The 21508-nt window shown below is 40.8% G+C and overlaps 1 protein-coding gene across 1 annotated transcript in view; it reads left to right on the top strand.

The window, feature by feature from the left end:
- Window positions 1–16130, top strand: part of SNF4 (sucrose nonfermenting-like protein) — a 106925-nt gene extending 90795 nt beyond the window's left edge. Inside the window, exons 7-12 of the mRNA XM_087700169.1 lie at window positions 10153–10297; window positions 10473–10646; window positions 11301–11364; window positions 11831–11900; window positions 15567–15684; window positions 15775–16130. Of these exons, the coding sequence (XP_087556295.1) occupies window positions 10153–10297; window positions 10473–10646; window positions 11301–11364; window positions 11831–11900; window positions 15567–15684; window positions 15775–15866 (663 nt within the window). The 3' untranslated portion in view covers window positions 15867–16130. The remainder of the gene's footprint in view (window positions 1–10152; window positions 10298–10472; window positions 10647–11300; window positions 11365–11830; window positions 11901–15566; window positions 15685–15774) is intronic.
- Window positions 16131–21508: the final 5378 nt, after the last annotated feature.

Raw genomic sequence — 21508 nt, forward strand, 5'->3', positions numbered from 1 at the left:
GAATGTTCCCTGGCTGCTTCACCTCCTTGGAGGGTTTGGGACTCGTTAGGCCGTTCCTACAGGCGGGAACGGCTGTTTTCTGTTTCTATGTTAGTATGGTTTGAAGCAAGCTCTAGAAGCTTGGTATGCAAGTAAATATACCTTTAAAGGGTTCATTAACAGGCCATCAAAGTCTATACTTTACATGCAAAGAGGGGGGATCCTTGCTAGTCATTTGTCTTTATGTAGATGATCTTTTGCTCATAGGGACACATGTTGATCAGATTTCAGCATTCAAGACAAATTTGTAGCAAACTTTGAAATGTCAGATTTGGGGCCTTTGCAAACTATTTGGGCATTTTGTTTATTCATGATGCTAGAGACGTTGGCTGTCACAGTCTAGATATATCGGTAAACTTCTTGAGAGGTTTGGCTTCTAGGATTGCAAGCTAGTTAGCACACCGATGGAGAGTGGACTCGAGTTTTCTTTGCATGATGATAGTGATTTGGTTGACATTTACACATATGCTCTAGCAGTTGAATGTCTCATTTATTTATGCAACACCAGACCAAATATTCAATTTGTAGTTTCAGCCCTAAGGAGATATATGCACAACCCATGCATATCACATTGGTGAGCTGTGAAGCGTGTTTTTCATTCCTTGTAGGGTACTAGGACTTTGGGATTGCGGGGGGACTGTCGCAATTACATGCTTACAATGATTCAGATTGGGCTAGTGATTTTGATTTATGTCACTCTACAAGTGGAAACTGTTTCTTTCTTGGCTCATCTTGCATTTCTTGGCTTAGTAAGAAACAATCCACTGTTGCTAGATCATCTTGTAAAGCTGAATACAAGGGAGTTGTCACTACTAAAGTTGAATGTGTATGGTTGAGATATTTGTTGGCTGATCTTGATGTATTTGTCACGGAGCCTACTCCTTTGTTTACTGACAATCAAAGTGCCATTGTAGTGACACGAAACACATAGAGATCCACTATCACTTTGTCAGAGAGAGGCTACATGCAAGGGATTCAGCCTTGTCTATTGTCCTACCAACAACAATGTGGCAGACATCTTCACCAAAGTTGTTCCTTGCTACAAATTTGAAGCATTTCACAATATTGTAAATTTGATCTCCTTTGGTGGATGATCCTTGTATGCTGATCACTTTTCACTCCAAGGGGACTTGTTGGGTTTCACTCACACTTATGCTCACAGAGGAGTGTCGGTGATCCACAGTAGGACACTCCGGCACTTTTTACTCTCCGTACGAGAGGTTTTTTCCCTCAGTCACATTATTCTCTGTTTTGTGTGTTTATATTACATAGTTCGGTCACTTACCATTCTTTACACCTTTCGGGTGTGAATACACCTTAAGGCACTTACTCAACCTTAAAGGTCTAAGGGTTGTACTTTGTAGTTTCACTTACACACTGGGGAATTGCATCATGTGTTGTGCTGTGTCTTCACTCACTCTCTCTCTACTGTCTACCGTGTTTCCAGCTGAGAGCTGCCATCTCCACTCTCATAGTCTTTAGTTGCTATACATGTAATCTGATACTTATATTCTTTAACTTGTATCCAATTTCACCATGTTTTTTGTCATTTCAGCATATAATTCAGTCTTTATTTCACATTATTTTCTATTTTCCCACTCATTATTGCATGCTTTCATGTGTGTTTTCATGTCCAACATGAATTTGTCGTGCATTTATGCATATATTTCTTTAACCTTGGCTCTTTTGAGGGGCTTCATGCCATCCAGACCCCCCTTGCGTATTGTCTTCAATATTTTTGCCATCTTGGGTTATCTTTTGATGCTCGTGGGGTGGGTGCATTACATCCACATTTCTGGTAGAGCTCTGTTGGGGTTTGGAAGGATTGCTCTTCCACTGAAATATCACATTGTGTCCTTGGTGATATGGTGGTGGCCTGGATCCATTCATCTTTGCACTTGTGTGATTCTCTTTTATCAATGCATTCACATGTACTGATCACAGTAATACTATATAGTCCTAATTGCTGTGCTTCAACAATCCAGTTTAAGCCAAGGTTAAATCTGCAATAGTTTTTAGTATATGTTCTGAATGATCGTACTGTTCACTGCTATATATTTCAATAATACAATTTAAAACTGTAAAGTGTATTACACTTTGAGTTGCTCTGAATGTACTGAAGTTTCCTGCAGCATCTCCTTTTCTGCAGCCTCTTGGTTTCTGCAGTATCTTACCAGACCGTCAAGGACAGATATAGAGAATTCAATCTATAGTGTTGGCAGAAGCAATCTAGACTGATTGTTGCAAGACTGCAGACTATTACCACAGCGAATGATCTCTCAATCACACATTTGATCACTGGTGTATCATGACAGTCACTGTTGCATCACTGCACAATATCACCATAGCATATGATCTTTTAATCACACATACGATCACTATTGCATCAGACCAGCAGATCACCTCAGTTGTCATAAGGACATGTATTTTTGAAACCTCACTTAACATGTGGATTAATTTTTAATCACATGGTTAAGTAAATGTTGCAATGTGAGGTGTAATTGGGGTTAGAGTAAATTTACGAGCCCAGGACCCGAGGAAATCACGCGATGCCAAAGGCAAAAGTTGCTATGAGTTATGACACACAGGTATTTGGTGGTATCTGGTGCCAGTTGTTGGCCTAGGTCATTCATTTGGCCATAAGTGCCAGTTGATGACACCAGAGAAGTGGCGTTTAATGCTACCTAACGCCAATGTGATGGTCAAAGATGATGCAAAGACACTTGGGAATGAAAGTTGCCTAGCCAATTTAATTATTGGCCAGCCAGATTATTTTTCAGAGCACCGAAGTAATTATTAGATTAATTTTCAGTATCTAAAGACTAAAAATTAATATTTAATTATGGATAGTGTTGGAAAAACCATTTGGGAAGGCTGCCACTTGTCAAAAATGTCCATGCAAGCCTGAAAAACGTCTTTAGAGGTTGAAGAGAGACATTTTTAGTGTATTCAGCTTGCAAGAGAGAGGGAGGAGATGTTGCTGGTTTAATTTGCAGCGATTGGAGGACCTTTTGAGGCAGCCAGGGGGCAAGAGAAGTCCAATCAACAACAGGTGAGAGCATCTACAGGTTGTTGAGACAAGGCAGCAGCAATTAATGACTGATTTTCTTCAGTTCTTTGCATCTACATGCTGTTGTGGCAGGATAGCAGTTGTATTTGATTTATTTTCAGTCATTCTTCAAGATAAAGCTCTGAATTTTCTCTGTCTACAGCTTTTTCTCTCATCTCCCAGCCATTTCATAGCCTTGCCTTGAAGATCTCAGCATTTGGATCCTTGGAGATTGAGAAATTGCAAATTTCTTTGCTGTAAACCATTACAGCAAAAATTAGGGTTTAGTAACAGCCATGGGAAACGTGCCAAAAATTGGAAAACCCAAGACTTGGATTTTCAGAAATGAACGTGAATTTCAGCTAAATTCAAGTGGAGGACTAGCTAGCCATTGAATTTGGGGCATTTCCATCGTCTATGAAGTGGGTGAAGGCCAATTAAGTGCCTGAATCAAGGGGCAAAATAGATTGAAGACTTATTGGTCACTTTGGATATCAAGGGGAGTTTGGATTGCAATGGGGATTGGGAGGATCCCATTATAAGTCAACTTCTTCTTCAATAAAGCTAAAGAAATACCGAAAGGGGCACCAATTTTGGAGCCAATCGGGCGTGCATTGTCTAAGATTAGTAAGTAAATTTGTATTTTCAGATTTGCAGTAATTGTTTGTTGTTGTAATTAAGTTGTAATCAGGGATTTAACACCTATCCACAAAGACTCTCAGTGACACTGTTACACAATAACAGTCATTGTTGCATGAGTGCAGACAAATCAGTCACTATTCCAGGGTGAGAGTTACTCCACCACTGTTACATGACAACAGTCTCTCTAGTGTTACTATTGTATCACAAGTAGTCTTTCCACCATCAATGTTATATCATGATAGTCATTGTTGCATCATTACCAGAGCCCAGTGTCACTGCTGCATCATGATTAGAGCCCAACATTATACTCTGAGAGAGAGAGAGAGAGAGAGCGAGAGAGCGAGAGAGCGGGTGAGGGAGCTCATTGTGAGTTTATCTTTGATTCGACCGCGGGCATCTATGGTCATATAGATCGTTTGCGAGGATTGCTTTAATGGCAGATTGCTTCTATGGTTTTGGTTGGCTTTATACTCGGAGAGGTGGTTGTTCTTTGTATGGATATTGTTGGCTCCACCGTTGTTATATCTAGTTCACGATCCCCTTTTTTTTTGTAGCATTGCTTTTTCATAGGCTTTTGGCTTCATGAGTGTTTGCTACCTGCCTTTGATCGTGCTTGGCTGGCCAAAAAGCCTGTTGCAAATACTTTATTCACTTGGGGTTGAGAGAGAGAGAGAGAGAGAGAGAGAGAGAGAGAGAGAGAGTTTTTTGAGCCCAGTGTCACTGTTGCATCATATGACAAAGCACATACTGATAAACATAGGACATAGTTAGGGTTAGGGTTAGGATAACACAGAGATAGTGAACACAATGAATAATAAAGTGAATGAATAATGAAATGTACAATGCTTATGCAGCAAACACACTATATAGTGAATACTAAACCTTGAACTCTCATATCTCTTAGATCAAGGTAGAGGTTATGAGTTGTAGAGTGTGTCATACTTCGAACGGATCCCGAATCGAAGCAAAGGCAGCCTCTGAGTGTTGAACGCCAGCAAACGAAGCCAAGGAAGAGATAGTGAACACAATGAATAATAAAGTGAATGAATAATGAAATATACAATGCTTATGTAGCAAACACACTATATAGTGAATACTGAACCTTAAACTCTCATATCTCTTAGATCAAGGCAGAGGCTATGAGTTATAGAGTGTGTCGTACTCCGAACGGATCCCGAATCGAAGCAAAGGCAGCCTCTGAGTGTTGAACGCTAGCAAACGAAGCCAAGGAAGTTTGAATCTCATATAGACGGCAGCGTAGGAGAGAGAGACTAAAAACGTAGATACCTGAGGAGAGAAAATTTGCACGATAGTTGTCAAGTGTAAATGCAGTAGATAGGTGAGAGAATGTTAGGGTGGCAGCTAAAAAGTGTAAATGAAGCATTTAGAGGAGAGAGAAGATCATGATACCAACATCCAATTGTAGACGACAACTCCTTGACCTAGCGAGACAGGTGCAAACGTGCATGGAAGATTGGAATCAGGCGCCAGATGGTTGCTGGTGGCCGATGGAAGCTTTGACCACGATGTCCTCCCTGAACGGGATGTGGACAGCAGAGTTACGGCTCCTGAAACCTACAAAAATGAGATTGAGGGAGAGTGGTGGGCTTTATGCATATTTATAGAAAGTTTGGGGCACCCAAATTAGGATTTTGTCTGTGGACACAGTAACTCTTAAGGATGACGTTTCTTTTTAAAATAAGAGATTTTCTACATTAATTAAGTGTGTTTTGGGGCTGTTTATGTCAACCTAATGCATTTTTAGCTCAACACTGCCTCTTAGGCCCAAACTGAGCTATGAGAAATAAGCCCTTAATATATATATTCTTTTACCTCAAGGCATCCCATCCCAAATCAACTAGGGCATCGAGCAAAGGGTGCACGTTGGCTGGCCACTAATCTTCCAAGTCTATAGAGGCGATGATTATCTCACCAAGGGAGTCCAAGTGATTACTTTAGAGAGGCTAGGGCTTTGGACCAAGGGTGCGTGTGGGCTGCCCATGGGTCTACTAAGTCCTACAAAGGCGAATGGAATCAACAATGGACTTCTTTGTTTTTTAAAGAATTTTTAAAGAAAAAAGGATTGGTGTGATTTGTTGAAAAAGATTTAGCTTCAAGTGATTGTTTTGAATCAAATTTTGTCCCATTGAGTCATCGTGTCTCGAAGTATTGGAAAATAAGGATGGATAGCCCCCTGACCTTTGTACCACAAGCAACACAATCCCACAGGCCACTAGTATAAGTGCCTAGGGATTCCTAAGTGTATATGTGTGTGCCAATCATATAGAGAATATATGGAGAGAGGAAAAACAGGGAAGCAAGCAAGATAAGTAAAGCTAGCATGGAAGTATAAGAAAAGTAGCGCCTTCGGAGATTGCTATGTGCAATGCCACGATTATGGTGCATCCAGAGTCGACCACACCAAGGGTGATCGTAAAGGGATAAATGCGCAAAGATGCATGTTTACATGAACAAAACGACAATGCAATTTTTTTTTGGCAAATAAAATGTGGCTAATTATATTACTTTAGAAAAATCTTGAATACAAGAAAGTGCTCATGCTCAAACAGAATAGCTGGAGCTGATGCAGAGTCACAAATCTATCAGATGTACAAGCCTCTCAGGGTGGTCTAGGGGGGATGGGGGCAAAAAATCGTGGTGGGGGAGGGGGTATATTGCCATCTGGGGCTACTTGCTTGCATCATGAAAAACAGGTCTTGGTCGCCCCAAGTGTGCAAGAAATGACAACGGAGCTTTTATCGAGCCCTGGATTTGCTCTGCACCTGGTCCCATCGGCCGCAGAGGAAGTGGATGATGGAGGTCGAGAGCTCTACTAAGTCGCCTATGCTGAAAGTCTCTCTCCGCTAAAAGCCTCCTGACACCGCGCCTTCCAGATATGCCATCCAGTAAGACTCCCTATGATCTCCCATACCTCAAAGTGGTCTGCTGTGGGCTCCAGTACCTAGCGGATGGTTAGAGCCTTCAAGCCGACCACTGCGCATGACCCTGTCACAATAATGAATATCGTGTCCTGCATCTCCGCCTCATACAACAAGTGACAGCCCTGGCTAACTGTCTACTAGCACAAAGCTCCCCATGAGATACATCGAAGGTTGGGTGCTATATGACGAAGGATGCGGCACGCTTCTCTCCACTCTAGTTGGGCTGTCTCCCACAACGAAAGGCGGTGCTTTGGGGTTTCCATAGGTTGTTGTGTGCAACGTTTACAACCTCCCTATTGCATTTGGGCTAGCCAACTTCCCACTGCCAAGCCTCCGTGTGCCACCAGCCATAAAAAATACGATACCCTTCTCGGCCTCGAACTATCCCATAGACGGTGCCAGAACTTTTGTCGGAAAGGCTACGTGATGCTGTGCTTCGCCCAGTGCCTGTTACGTGACGGTGCCCAATCCATGTCGTGCATCAATACGTGTCTACCAATCCTGGGAGTGTACTCTAGGAACCTCAATGGCTTCTTGGCGACCGCAGTGACCGGTCATAGCCACTCTTCTGGGTCCCACTCCAGCTTATTAAGTGGCCTGCCCTCCCAAATCCAAAGGCTATACTCCCTAAGTTCCTCCCAAAAGACGTAAGGGTCCAGCTACCATGTCTTCCCCTGAAGGCCAATCACTCGCAGACTTCTCCATGAAAGGATAGCTATCCCCTGATCCTATTGCCCTCTCTCAAGGGCCAAACGCTCCCCCCTCCTGCATAGTGAAGAAGGTCCCAGGGTGGGGCACCCCCACTCTACCTGCCACCTCTAGGGGGATACTTGTTGGTGAAAACCTAGTGGCCCATACCTCCCCAGGCTCTATCGGCTCTCGAATTGGGGGAGCAAGCCACTCTTGAGGTATTGCTGCGTCTATCTCCCTTCTCCTCAGTTCCACTCCTCTCTGGCAGCCTGATACTCGCTGCAGTATCTCCTCATCCACCATCGTGTACACCTCCCGCCATGTCCTGATGTTACGAGCCGGGCCGGCCTTCTGCCCACTAGATATGGAGGTGCTTTTCAATCTGTGCCCCTTCCCGATTTTTGACTTGGGGATTCCAAATCGACTGACGGTCTATCTTCTCCTGGCAGCTTGGGGGGCTCGGGATTAGGGCCTTACGGAAGCCATGCCACACACGGAGCAAGCTGTGTAGGAAGGGGGATTTGGGAGGGTGATTTGGGCTGTCCTGAAGATCCATCTCAAGGACGGCCTCCACTCACTGCCAAGGTTTGTTCTACAATCCTGAAGACCCTTTTGCAATAGGACCTTCCAGGTCTGCCCTCCTGGAGTGAGGCTACGGACTACTAGCTTGCCCAAGAGGGCCATACTCTGATACTCTGGATCTATGATCCCAAGCCCTTCCTCTGACCGATGTTGGATGATGGTCACCCACGCCACCTTGGCACGGGAATCCTTGGAACCGTCTAACCTGGACCAAAAGGAGTTCCGTACTAGGTGGCAAAGCTGCACTACACAAGGAGGAGAACCACCAACACGAGGCGATGTTCCAGGTCGTCGGTAGGAGGACTTGGTTTACCACTAGGGCTCGGCCTGCTAGGGATAGACGAGTAGTATCCCAGTAGGTCAGCTTCCACTGAATAGAGTCGAGGATTGGAAGAAATTGCTGGGTAAGAGTGATGTCAAGTTCCATCTGGAATCCTAGGTAACGCACAGTTTGCCCTCTGCTCACCTATCTAAATCCCAAGTGGATGCTCCACTCCATACTAGAGTCCGGGTTTGTAAGGAAACCAAGCGACTTTCGCCAGTTGATTTTCGCTTCCGCTGATATACAGAACACCTCAAGAGCCAGTCTCTCTCTCTCTCTCCAGCATCAACTCATCGCCTTCTATGTAGAGTGCTCTGTCATTTGCATACTTTGAGTCTAACAGCTCTGTCTCCTCTGTCACTGGAAGTTGGAGGCCGCGTAAACCGCTCACGTGTGACCTGAGGAAGTGAGACATCGCCCTTGTAAAGAGCTATGTATGTACTTGTAAGTTGTAGCGCATGTTGCACATGCGGCATATGCCATAGAGGTTTTGGCGTGTTACCTTTAAGTATTCATCTTATATACTCCAAGACCATGAGAAATAAAATCATTTGAAGGAAAAGGAATGGTAGGAATACTTACATGTTCTTCTTGTAGCTTCTTACCTAGTTTTGAGTTTATGAAGAAGTACATGTCTTCCTCATTACTCACAAACCAAAGCTCGTCTTGAAGAGTCCCTTCTTGATAAGCATCTTCCAATCCAACAGAAAATACAGAATCAATTGGCATAGAATCTGAAATAGTAGGTTTCGTACTTGGTATTGGAGAAAAGAAGTACTATGGAAGTGAAGTGTTTCTGATCAAAGGCCAAGGTTTCCCTAAGAGTACCTAGCTTGCATGCCATGTGAAGAAATTCTCTAAATGCAAAAAGCATAAAACTAATTGAATGACAAAGCACAGACTGATAAGCGCAGAACATAGTTAGGGTTAGGGTTAGGATATTATAGAGATAGTGAACACATTACATAATTAAGTGAATGAATAATGAAATATATAGTGCTCATGCAACAAAGATACTATACAGTGAATACTAAACCTTGAAGTCTCATATTTGTGGGATCAAGGCAAAGGTTATGAGCTGTAGAGTGTGGCATACTCAGAACGGATCTCGAATTGCAGCAAAGGCAGCCTCTAAGTGTCGAACACCAGCAAACACAGCCAAGGAAGGTTGGATTTGATGTAGATGATAGTGCAAGAGAGAGAAAGACTAAAAACGTAGGTACGTGAGGAGAGAGAAAATCTGCACGATAGTTGTTAGCTAAAAATGCAGGAGAGGTGACTGAATGTTAGGGTGGCAGCCAGAAACTGCAAACGAAACATTCAGAGGAGAGAGAAGATCATTACAAAAGCTGCCAGCTGTTGGTGACAGCAACAATTTGTAGGTGACAACACCCAAGTGTAGGCGACAGCTCTTGGGACCTGGGGACAGCTGGAAACAACCATGGAAAACTGTTGATCAGGCCCCAAATGGTAGCACGTGGCTGGTGGAAGTTCTAACTGTGATGTCTTCCACGAACAAGGTGTGGGCAGCAGAGTTACGGCTCCTGAAACCTGAAAAAACAAGATTGAGGGAGAGCGGTCAGCTGCGTGCATATTTATGGATAGTTTGGGGCACCCAAATTAGGGTCTTGTATGTGAGACACAATAACTCTCTAAGATTGCGTTTCTTTTGAAGTAAGAGGCTTTCTACATTAGTTAACTGTGTTTTGGGGCTGCTTAAGTCAAGCTAATGCATTTTTAGCTTGACAATATGTCTGTATCACACACACACACACACACACACACACACACAGAGAGAGAGAGAGAGAGAGAGAGAGAGAGAGAGTTAGCTTTCTCATTACAAAAAGAAAGAGGGAATCAGTTTTGTGGCCTTTTTATGATGATAGGTGGGGCCTGATGATACATTGAAAGAAGTTTCCAGAAGGCTGCTATATCATCAGGTGACTACTGTACCTGTGCTGCATTTTCCAGCACAAGAGCAATCATTACCGCAGCTGTTACATTTGGCTTCACTGTCTGGTGTCTTGAAATGTAAGTTCATGAATTTACTGCAGCATGTTTTTGGCTACATTGTTAGTATATTCTTTTTCTTCTCTTAATGGAGAATAAATTACTGTGGGAATAGGTGGCTGTCATCAAGTGAAATTAGCATGTTTGAGTACTGTGCAGAGTTGTTTGACATGGGTTTATTCAACTGTCTTTGCAGGCCTGTACAGGAACTTCCAGCATGCAGCTGGATCATTACCTCTCCTAAGCCAACCGATAGGTTCTCTACCTTTGGGTACATGGGCACTTGAAAGGAGAGATCGCCTTAGTCGTCCTCTTGCAATACTGAAGGGCAGTGCACCTCTGAGTGCTGCCTTAAGGATGCTAATGCAAGGTATAATAAAGACATTTATTTTGTATACCATTTTATTTTGAGGCAGGATTTAGGCATACACTTCATATGATTTGGTTGATGGGTACATTTTTGATTGAGAATATCAAGTGAGCTCACGGCAATGAAGTTTATAGCAGACATGCCTAATTGTAATTTCAGGCTATTTGATTTGTATGCTTGTAGATTGAACATGTTGAAAACTTTGATGGGATTTTTTTTTTTTTAGTGTTGAAAAAGAAAATGTTGGAAGTGCCTTCCATGTTTTGTGTGCATTCAGCCTGGTATGTGTTTTGAAAGCTTTAAAAGAAGGAACTTTTCTTTGGTTCATTTTTTGGTGTCTTTTCCCTTATTGCTTAATACTAATATGTCCTCAGAAATGTGTGTGAATTTGCCATCATAGAGGGCACATTACGTGACTTGATGCTTGAATAGAAATATATTCTGTCCGTATAGGCTAAGTGAAGCTGTGATACCTTGATAGGACCCTAGAATAGTTCATAAGCAGCTTGTAGTGATGTTCTGAACTTTAGGTATTTAATGCAAAGTGATTGTAACTGAAAAGTAATGTTTTGGTATGCAGGATAACCTATTACTCAAAATTGTGGGGATTTCTTAACTGTAGTTGGTTCTGATAGCCTGCACTTTATGTTACAGAAGGCGTGAGTGCAATACCAATAATAGATGACAATGGTTCTTTATTGGATATATATGCTAGAAGGTTTGCTTCTTATTCCCAAAGTTACTTAGCCTAACTTGTGCAATAATGCTTGCGGAGGAAAAGAACCACTGCATTCATATCCCCACAGCTCTTGGTGCTGAATTCAATTTGCCTCTTTCCTTTCTATGTTTAAATACTTATGCATATATGGTCTTTTATTTCTATGAGGTGCTAATGATAGCATTCTGTGAGGCTTATGAAGTTCCAAGGAACTGCAAGTTGTTGTAAGTGATCGTTGGTGCAATTGATGGTGTGCTCTCTTCATGATTTATTGAGTCTTCTGTAGATAAGCAGCAACTTATCTAGGTTTGCATACTTGAATGTTTTTCCAAGAGTACCATGTGACTTGATCTTAAGAGTAATTTGACTGGGACACTCATTGGTGTGAAATAGTGTCCTTTGTGTGTTGCTTGTTTGTCTTGGCTGCTGGCTGTTTCCTTTATCTGATCTGATGTTTTTTGGGCAGTGACATAACAGCATTGGCAAGGGACAATACATATGCTCATGTGCAGCTTGATCAACTTACTGTTGAGCAGGTATTGGGATCATAAAATGATAAATTCCACACCTACGCTTGATTTCGCCTGATTAAATGTGGCGAAGCTGTGGTGTAATAGAGCAATCATGATTGTGCAAACCTATTATACTCCTTGAAAGTATGAGTTTAGTTGCTAGCTTCAACTTTCCACAGCAGGTCAATTTACTAACAAAAGTTCGATATTTGTGTGCACGCCTGCGTGTGCATTTGTGTCCTTGTGTGTGTGCTTGTGTTTATTTTAGCTAATTATGGCACTGTTTGTCTGATGATCATGAGCCATTGTGGCTGGTTCTTTTTTCCAAGAGAAGACCTCTTGTATTAAATAAATAACAGCTTGTCTTTTACGTGAACTTTTTCAGCGAAAGGTTGTCCAAACCATCTAGTGCACTCTCTCCACTCAATACTGAGAAGGTGAGAAAACACTTTACAAAGTTCACAAACTCATTGTACCAGAGTTACATTGCCATCACCTCTTTCGTTGTAGTCTAGGCGGCGAAGGGAAGTGCTGATGGTCTCATGATCCCTGTAGTGCTCTCCACTAATGCTTTTGCTCAACCGCCTCTTTGATCTATGTGGCACATACCCACAAGCAAGAGAAGAAGACAAGGAAAGAACACACAAGAGGGAAGAGGAGAAGCCTTTGTTTAGCAGGGTATTTTGGCAGTATGACAAGTATGGGGAAGTCTCTTTTATTTGATGTGGACATCCATCATTATCAACAATCTTCCTCCCCACCATCTGCCCCTCATCCTGTTAGCTGCCATTGATACCCTTGAGCTGCTCCCCTGCCCTTAGCTGCATCCTCAGTGACATTTGCCTTAAATAGTTGGGATCCTTGGGGAGGGATGGATGGGTTTTCTACTGAGGTGGAAAACAGCCTATGAGATAGAACCTTGTACAATGGGTAGTAAGCACTGGATATCAAAGTGTACTGTGCAAAGTGTGATATGTGATATATAGTGCAAAGTGATGTGCAATACAATTTCAATGTATGGATAGAAGGGGTTCATGGATTTCTAGAGCACTAAATGACTAGCTATGTGGCTGGGTGATTAGCTACCATATGTGTTAAAGATATAACCAGATGGGACAATCCTATCTAACTTCATCAATGATCCATCTGGTTGATCTTTTGTTTTATGCACTGAGCATAGTCTTTGAACTCAACATTCTCCCTTGTGAGTTTGCTGTCCTTCTGGGTTTTAGAGTTTTCTCACCTTTACAAAAAACCATTAACAATTATAGGACGCTATCGTGCAAGTTTGGCAGTCAGATAGTAATGCATAATTTATAGCTACCTGGGTTGTTATGAGATATAAAGAGCTCAAAATGCAATGAGTGTGTTCCATCTTTAAAGTGTTTTCCAAGCACCACTAAAGTTCAGCATCGTTTCTGATTTTCAGTGTGTTCTTGGCATTACCTGTGTGCCAACATTAATTTGTTTAATAAGTGGCTTCATATCTACAGGACCCTAGAGCCAATAACACTTTAATTAAGCTGAGTCATGGAACAGATTTTCCAAAGGGAGAGCCAACAAAAAGTGGTGATTGGTTGAACCAGGAAGTAGAATTATCCCTAACTGTCAGACGGCTATCATGAGTGATAATGTCTCCGCCAGGAAAAAGACCCACTCAAGGCAGTGTTGCTGTGATGTAGGCATGTCTATCCGCCCCTCATGTTGTGAATAGATTTTTGTCATTACCTGCCCTCATCTAAGACATGATATCTTCATGGTGCTGAAGGTTTGGAGAGAGGTCTTTGAATGTGAATCACTTTCAACGGCGGTAGGAATCTCAAACAGAAGTATTTAATGAGGGACTAGATCCAAATTCTCTTCCATTGCAGTGGAAATGGAGTATGTTAAAAGTCAGAGGCTTACCCTTCTCTTCAAGACCCTCCAGGCCTTGACAATGAAGCTATTTTAAGGGTGTATGATATGCTCACTTTAGGTTGATGGCACTATCCACAGGCCTATGATAGAATCACTATATGATAAATGGTAAATCAACCAGATTCTCTTCCTATATGTTTTTTTTTTTTTTTGGAAAGGTTGGCCTTCTAATTTGGACTTTCAGAGGGGTCATTCTTGGACATGTATATTCTTGGGTGTTGTTCCTCCTGATTCCACAATTGTTTGAAGAAAGATTGCGCCTGTTACTTGTCACCAAATATGACTGTCCCATGTTTGCTTGCATGATCAGCATGCGCAAGTGCTGGTCTTTTTCCATGTCTTGGTTTACAGACACTGATGTCTGTCTTTTGGCTTTTCCAACAGCCTATGCACAGTTCGTGTCTTAGATGTGCTTCTGGATCCTTTGGACTATTTGGACCCTTGGATAATGTGCAAAGGGAATCATGCATTTCTTGGATAGAAGCCCAGTCTTTTGTGCCTACATTATCTTTATCCCCTTGTTGCAACAATCACTTTTATGATGACTGCCATATTGGTAATTCACATGTGTATCTCTTGAAACGTTCTACCGGTGGCATTTTTGAATAATCTTTGCTTTGAGCAAGGCAGAGAGAAAGGAATTCCTTGGAGGGCAGTCTTCTGATGCCTACAGTTTATTTAGAACCTCATTGCAGATATCCTTATGCGATTAGATTCTATGTTGATGAGATGCATATTTCTCATATGGAAAGTTTTACATTGTTACTGACAGTTTTTCGATTACGTTTGCTTTGAGGAATATGGAGAGAGAGGAAGTTGTCTCATTGAAGCTTTATGCTTTATTAGCTACACCTTCTCTAGATGCTCATTACAACAATCTCTGATAGTTGCTATGGCATGGGCTATGCATATATCACACATGGATGTTTTTTACCACAGTTTTTGACACATCCGAGGATAATCCTTGCTTTGAGGAAGATTCCCTACTGACGAGTTATAGAATGGCGGTTTCACAAAAGTGTCAGAGATGGAGTCTAAGTTCAGTCACTCCAAAACACATTGTAGATGTTTTCCTGGACTTTGGATGGAGGCTTGATCTATCTCTTAGGTGCCCAGGATGGAAATTCATTGTTTTGGTGGAGTAGTGCACATGTATATGATGTTGATGGTTTGGCATTGAAAATAAGAGTTCTAAGACAACTTCATATGTTTGTTCCATTGTATCGGTATGTTGATAGAATGTTTTCAAAATTTAAAGAATGAAGCACTTTCATGTCAATGCTGTGCACTGAAAACCATAGTTGCACTAGTAGCACGTACGGAAGGGTTCATACAATGCCGTACTTTAGATACCGTATCTTATGTATTAGTACCATAAGGTACCAACTTAATCGATACTTCTTTTTCCCTTTGAACCGCACCTTGGGATGAGCTAAATGCTCCTTATACTAATATGTTTCTCCCATGAGTTTAGGTTATTTGAGATTCAAACAATTTCTCTACCGTATCTTGCCAAAAAGAACTAGGTTTTAAGTTGCTTTTAGGATAGAGTAACATATTTTTACAACCATGCTGAAAACTAACGCCAACTGATTGATAAATTTTTCTGTTCGATAATGCTGTGCAATACTTGTTAATATAACCTGATGATGCTTATGTTTTGTTTTGTCTTTTTGAGTCCAACTTGTAAAGGTTTTCTCGTTTATGTGATGATGCATGGTGAACATAAATATTGTGAGCCACTTTGAACAAATTGTTACTGGTTGTCTTCAGGCCTTGCAATTAGTACATGATGGAAGTGCCTCAGCAGGCACTGCTCCTGTTCTCAGATGCCAAATGTGCCTCCGTACAGAAACTTTTCTAGGCATCTTAGAGCGTCTCTCTGTACCTGGTAAGGTCTATATGTTTAAGAATTAGTCCTGAAAGTATCATTGAGCCATTCTTTCATGGGCATGTTATGGTCATATGGTTGTGTATGCAGGTGTCAGAAGGATTATATGTGTAGAAGCTGGCAGCCGACGTGTTGAGGGCATTGTCACATTAACTGATGTCTTCAGGTTCTTACTTTCATAGCACTGGTACTTCACGAGTCCTGTAAATTTAAGATTTGTTAGTCATTGATATGATTAGGATCTCATTTGGGTTGCTGAAGCAAATCCAGTTAGGTGATTGGGGAAGAGATAATAGTAGATGTTTGCCCATCATTGTCTAGCCATTTTGCTGGCATTCTTGAGATTGAGATACAGACAGGTCGACAGTTTTGTCAAAGCCATATTTTGAGCTTGCAATAATGTGCGGTCCTGCACTCATGCTATTCATGATGAGACCTTTTACATCTTTCGGAAGTGTGGTTGGAGAAAATTGGCTTGGTCTGAGGAATCTTGCTAAACGCATGCTTTGCATGTTCTGCTGCAGTATTCCCTGTTGCTAGAAAGCTGAAGTTTTGTACGTTTGGAACATCATGTATTATATTGGCTGGCAACGTTAAATTCAGTTGGAATCCATGCTTCATAGGATGTTCGTGCACGCTTAAAAGGAAACCTGATTATGATGTGAAATCTGTGCTCCCACGCTTACGCCATACTGAGCAGCACGAGTAGAAGTTATCTTACAAGCGGTGCATTGAATATGGCAGTGCGAGTCGAGGATTGAATATGGCAGTGTACGTGGAGGGGCGAAGCTGGCTGGCATATTGTTTTAATGATCTGGTCCGCATGCAAAAATTGAAATCCACGGTCACTACTAGAAAAACAAAACCCAAAAAAGCCCCAAGTCTAGTAGCGGGAATCCCCTCCCTTTTCTTTTTCCTGTAATGAGTAATTATATTAGTCACATGAGAAATACAAGAGTCATGGCAAAGAAGAAGAAATTGCTATATGCGAAGCAACTAAGTCCTCCCTAGGTAGACTACCCTTGAGCTTTTTGCAATAATCTCTCTCTCTCTCTCTCTCTCTCTCTCTCTCTCTCTCTCACATATCGAAGTATTTACATTATGCCTCTTGGTAAGCAAAGCATGATCAAAGACGAGTAGCAAACACTCATGAAGCCAAGTGGCTTTATGTGTGTGTGCGCATGCGTGTGTGTCTTATAAATTATGGCAAGGAAGATAAAATGGGGGTTGCTCAACCTAGTATTAGCATTTCACATGAACGTATTATGGTGAAGGGTGCTTGTCATCTCGAAGTCCAGTGCCTTAGAATTGAAAAGGAATTCAATGAAGAGATGCAAAAGATGGCTTAGGATGGTCCTTTGCCAAGGCAGCATACATTGCAAGTATTGAATGCAGTCGGCTAGTTGAGTTGTGCCATAGTCCTAAGTATCGTAGGATGAATAGAGTAGCTTTAATTGTGATGGATGTTGAGTGGTAGAGGTGTGTTTGAAGACCCATCTGTTTGGGATAATGGTCTCAATAGCTACTTTTTAGATAGTTGTAACCAATGATGTTTGAAAGTACTTTCTAGGTAGTCCACTAAATATTGCAATGTGAAGGGTGAAGCTAGCATAGAATATTTATGATTTTGCAAACATTCAAAATCCATATTCACTACTAGAAAAACAAAGCCCTAAGAAAATCAAAGTCTCTTAGCACGAATCTCAATCTCTCTCTCTCTCTCTCTCTCTCTCTCTCTCTCTCTCTCTCTCTCTCATTTGCACTTTGCATAAATGTGTTAAGATGATGGGTCCTCCTCATCATAAAGTCCAAGGATTGAGTTGAAAATGAATTCTAAAAGAGTTGCAATAGAAGGTTTAGGATGCTCCTTGGCTAAAATACTAGCAATAACATGTGAACACTTGCCAAGGCATAGGCATGTTGAATGTCTCTCACACTCCATTGTTGGGTTGTAAAATCCTTAGAATTGTAGCATGTAAAAGAGAAACTTAAAGTGTTATTCTTGCCCCTAGACAATTGGAACCAATTATGATATATATTATATTTGGCTTTGCATCAAATCTTCTACTATGAATGGATGCTCATGCAAATGAAGTTTGTTTCGTCCATTATACTTTCTGGATAAAGTGGACTTTCAATCAAATAACCATCAACCATAGTTCTCCATTTATAAATCTTAGGATTGAATGGTAATAGGAAAGATTAGTTGCAAAACATTGTTGGCTTCCACACTGAGATTGGACGCCCCCCCCCCCCCAATGAATATGATGCTCTTAAATATTAATGGTTATTCGTGTTCTAATATTAATGGTTTGATAAAAAATTGACATTGGATTGGCTCGAGCTTGTTTTTTGAGCAAACTTCAATAGTGGTTATAAATCTGGTTGTGATAAAATGCAAATTCCGATTCCATTTCAAAAGATAAGCTAAGGATGGCTAAATCACTGCATGTGGAACTTGGGAGTTTGCAAATGTGTCGGTGGGAAAAACATTGCAGAGCGGTGCATATATACATTGGATTGAAGATATATTTCTACATCATTGGATTGAAGATGTCAATTCAGATCATGAATTAAGAAATGGAATATCATGAATGGATGTTTCGATTGTTGCATAATAGAACATACGCTTTTTGTGCAAACTTTAAGAGAGTGACAATGCCTTTTGGCACCTTATATAGTTAGGTTAAGCTAGTGAAGAGACATGCATGCACACGAAGGGGGACTACCTCAAGTAGGCAAGATCAATGCTAGTGTTGCTCTTATGTGGAGATAGCATAGCTTGAAAGCTTAAGGAGCAATTGAAGTTAGTTACATTGGGACTCTTGATGATCCACCAAGGAAGAGGACAATTGAGTATTCTTGCTGACAATAGCCTAGAGATTTTGAACCCACAAACTTCGAATTTGGATTACAACCAACCAAAGATTGAATGGATGTTAAAGTGGAAAAATTAGATTGTAAGAGGAGAGGTACCTGTGTTTGGAGTGTGTTTCTATGGAGGGTTGTAGATTTGTGATTTGGCTTGGTTTGGTTGTAGAAGCTTTAAAATGAATAATTCTAGACAATGAGGTGATGCGTGCCGGGTTGGAGGACATTGAAGCACTTTTTGAAGGTGGGCATCTATAGGACCTAGAAAGGGATGTAAAGCAAAATTTGTTTGGTTTCACCTCACATTTACCTTTACAAAACTAGGACCACTTCACAACTAAAATGTCTCTATTCCACTAAGCTTCTAAAACCTTAAGGTCTACCCATTAGCTCTAAATCTCAAGTCCTATAACATAGAACTTGTCAAGGCCCATTCAATGTTGTCCTTCCTCTCCTTGAACACCTTCATTGTTACTTGTCTAGTTAAGTTGGCTCCATTCAAGACATCTTCCAACTTATCCATTACCTCACCACCTATGCATTGTTCAAATGAGCACATAGATCCATGGCCCACAAAATATTAGCAATTCCACATCCTTTGCAATGCCTAATAGAACCATTATGATTGGATTGAGCTAAAGCTCTAGAAGAAACCAAATTGACCTTCATAAAATATATTTGTCAACTTGTGAAGGCACTCAGTTAATAAATCTTTGTAGATAACATTTAGAAAATTTTGGAAAACGTTTCTCAAAGTACCATCTACCTATTGTGTGCTTTTGCAACCACCTATAGCCACATAGTGGAAGCACTGAAAGTAGGCTATACATGGTCCTCATCATGGATGCGTCCTTCCTACTTTCTTTCATTGTAGTCCTTATTAATCAATGATAATAATATTGCCTCATCATTTTTTAATAAACAAGGGTTCAATGCATGGTTTTAATTTATTATTGTGTCAAATTAGGTTGCAAGTCCTAATGTGGAAGAGAAGCTCTAAATTTGAGACTGATATTCTAATGCCAAATGCTTACATTTTAAATCCAATTGTAGGATTGTAACTTTTATTCATGCATATATGCAATTACTATGTCCCTCTTGTGTCATTGCTTGTGGAAAAGCTCTATGGTCCAATTCTATGTTCACTCAATCTATTTGCATCCTAATTTAGCAATTGGAAATGTGGATACCTTTAGATGTGATATAAATATGAGAAAATTGTGCATGGATTTGATTCTACCATGCTATGTCATGTTGGATGTCACGAACTCATTCAACCTATCCAAGATATGGGGAAAATAGGAGAATTAATTAAATGGGTACATTAATAAACTTTGATGGTCCCTCTGCATGCACATAACCCATATGATAATCACTTGTCATTTAAAAATCGCCAATGAATCAATAACATCTCCCCATAGCCTTTCTTTTGAAGGCTCTTGTCTCCAAACACATGATATTCTCAATGAGAACCTTAATTATAACCCTATGTGGTTGGTTGAATCTCATGTCACAATGCTAAGAATGGTTTCTTGAAGCTTTGGTGGAGCTTACTGCTTGCTCATAGATGCATGTCATGCTACTCTAAGCCATTTTCTTAACATGGAGAAGGAAAGAATATAAGTTACTCAAATCATTTCTTCAAGTAAAGAAAAATCAAGTGTACCAAATTGTAACCTCAGTGAGGACGTTCGTTTGCTCACTCAAAGCTATCATCTTAGTAAGACCTTTTGCGAATTAGGACTACCTCTTGGGATGGACACATGCATTTTGGTACCTCTCCTTGGGTTTATCTATGATACAACACAAGTCTTTGAAAGATTCACAATCTCTTCATAATCCCATCCTCCCTTCATCAAATATAAGTGGTCTTCCCTTGCCATTAGTGTTTGTTGTAGAAGATGTTGACCACCAAGCATAGAACAAACCAAATCGTTGAAGCTCTTCAAAGGACTAAACTCACTATATAAAATTCATGAATGGAGAATGAGATATACATCAATCAAATCTCTAGCATAGTGCAATTCTTCTTGTTTATTAGGATCGCTAGTATATTAAATATAGTTTTCAAGGTTAGAAGCGTAGCCCAAAATGTATGCTCTAAGTTTCTTTATAATCCCACAATGTGTGTAATGATATTTTAAGCCCCAGGATATACAACTCTTCACCCCCATAAACTTCCTCATTTACTTCATAGAATTAGAGGGTCAATAGCTTCAAATCCCTAGATGAATACAAAATTGACACATACTTGTATGGGTTAGGTTTACTACTTTGTATGATCATTACTCATTGATATTAGCGTTAAAACCTTTTGTAGTTCATACTACAAACAGTACTTGTGACTATATTTCCTGAAGACATCAATTTCTTCAAAAGTCACTAAAAAGTATTATGCTGTTAAAGAAGGATATGTAGAAAATTTACATATAGTTTCTTTGTTATTCATAGCACAAACTAGTTGCATAGAAGGGCTATCCTTCATTACTTTTACCAAAGTACAAAACTATAAGTATGTAGAGTAGACTCTATGAATTGGCTATAGATATGAGCAAAAAATGAAGGTAGTAGGCAACACAAGTGTGTCATTTCCTTGATCTTTGAGGGGAAGCAACATTTAACTACAAATGTCTGTATACAAGTAGCAAAATGTCTCGATAGTAGCATGCGATTAGAACTGTATGAAAGCTAAAAACATAGTAGTGGAAGAAACTCCTTAAGAGGTTTGCACTTGGAACGTACCAACCAATAGTGGTGGTTATGCATGTTGAACCAAAAGCACACAAGCATCCTCTTTCTCCTCATGATGCATATGAAACTCGTCCCCTCCCACTCCTCGATGTTTTCATCCTCTCCTTGCTGTGTGTGTGTGTGTGCGCATGCGTGCGTGCGTGCATGTATGTGTGTTGCCCTTTGGAATTGCAAGTTTAGATAGCATCAATGATGCATTGTT

The sequence above is a fragment of the Lygodium microphyllum genome, chromosome 2 (genome assembly GCF_053477565.2).
Source record: "Lygodium microphyllum isolate KBCC chromosome 2, Lygodium_microphyllum_v1.1.10, whole genome shotgun sequence".
Classification (NCBI taxonomy): Eukaryota; Viridiplantae; Streptophyta; class Polypodiopsida; order Schizaeales; family Lygodiaceae; genus Lygodium; species Lygodium microphyllum.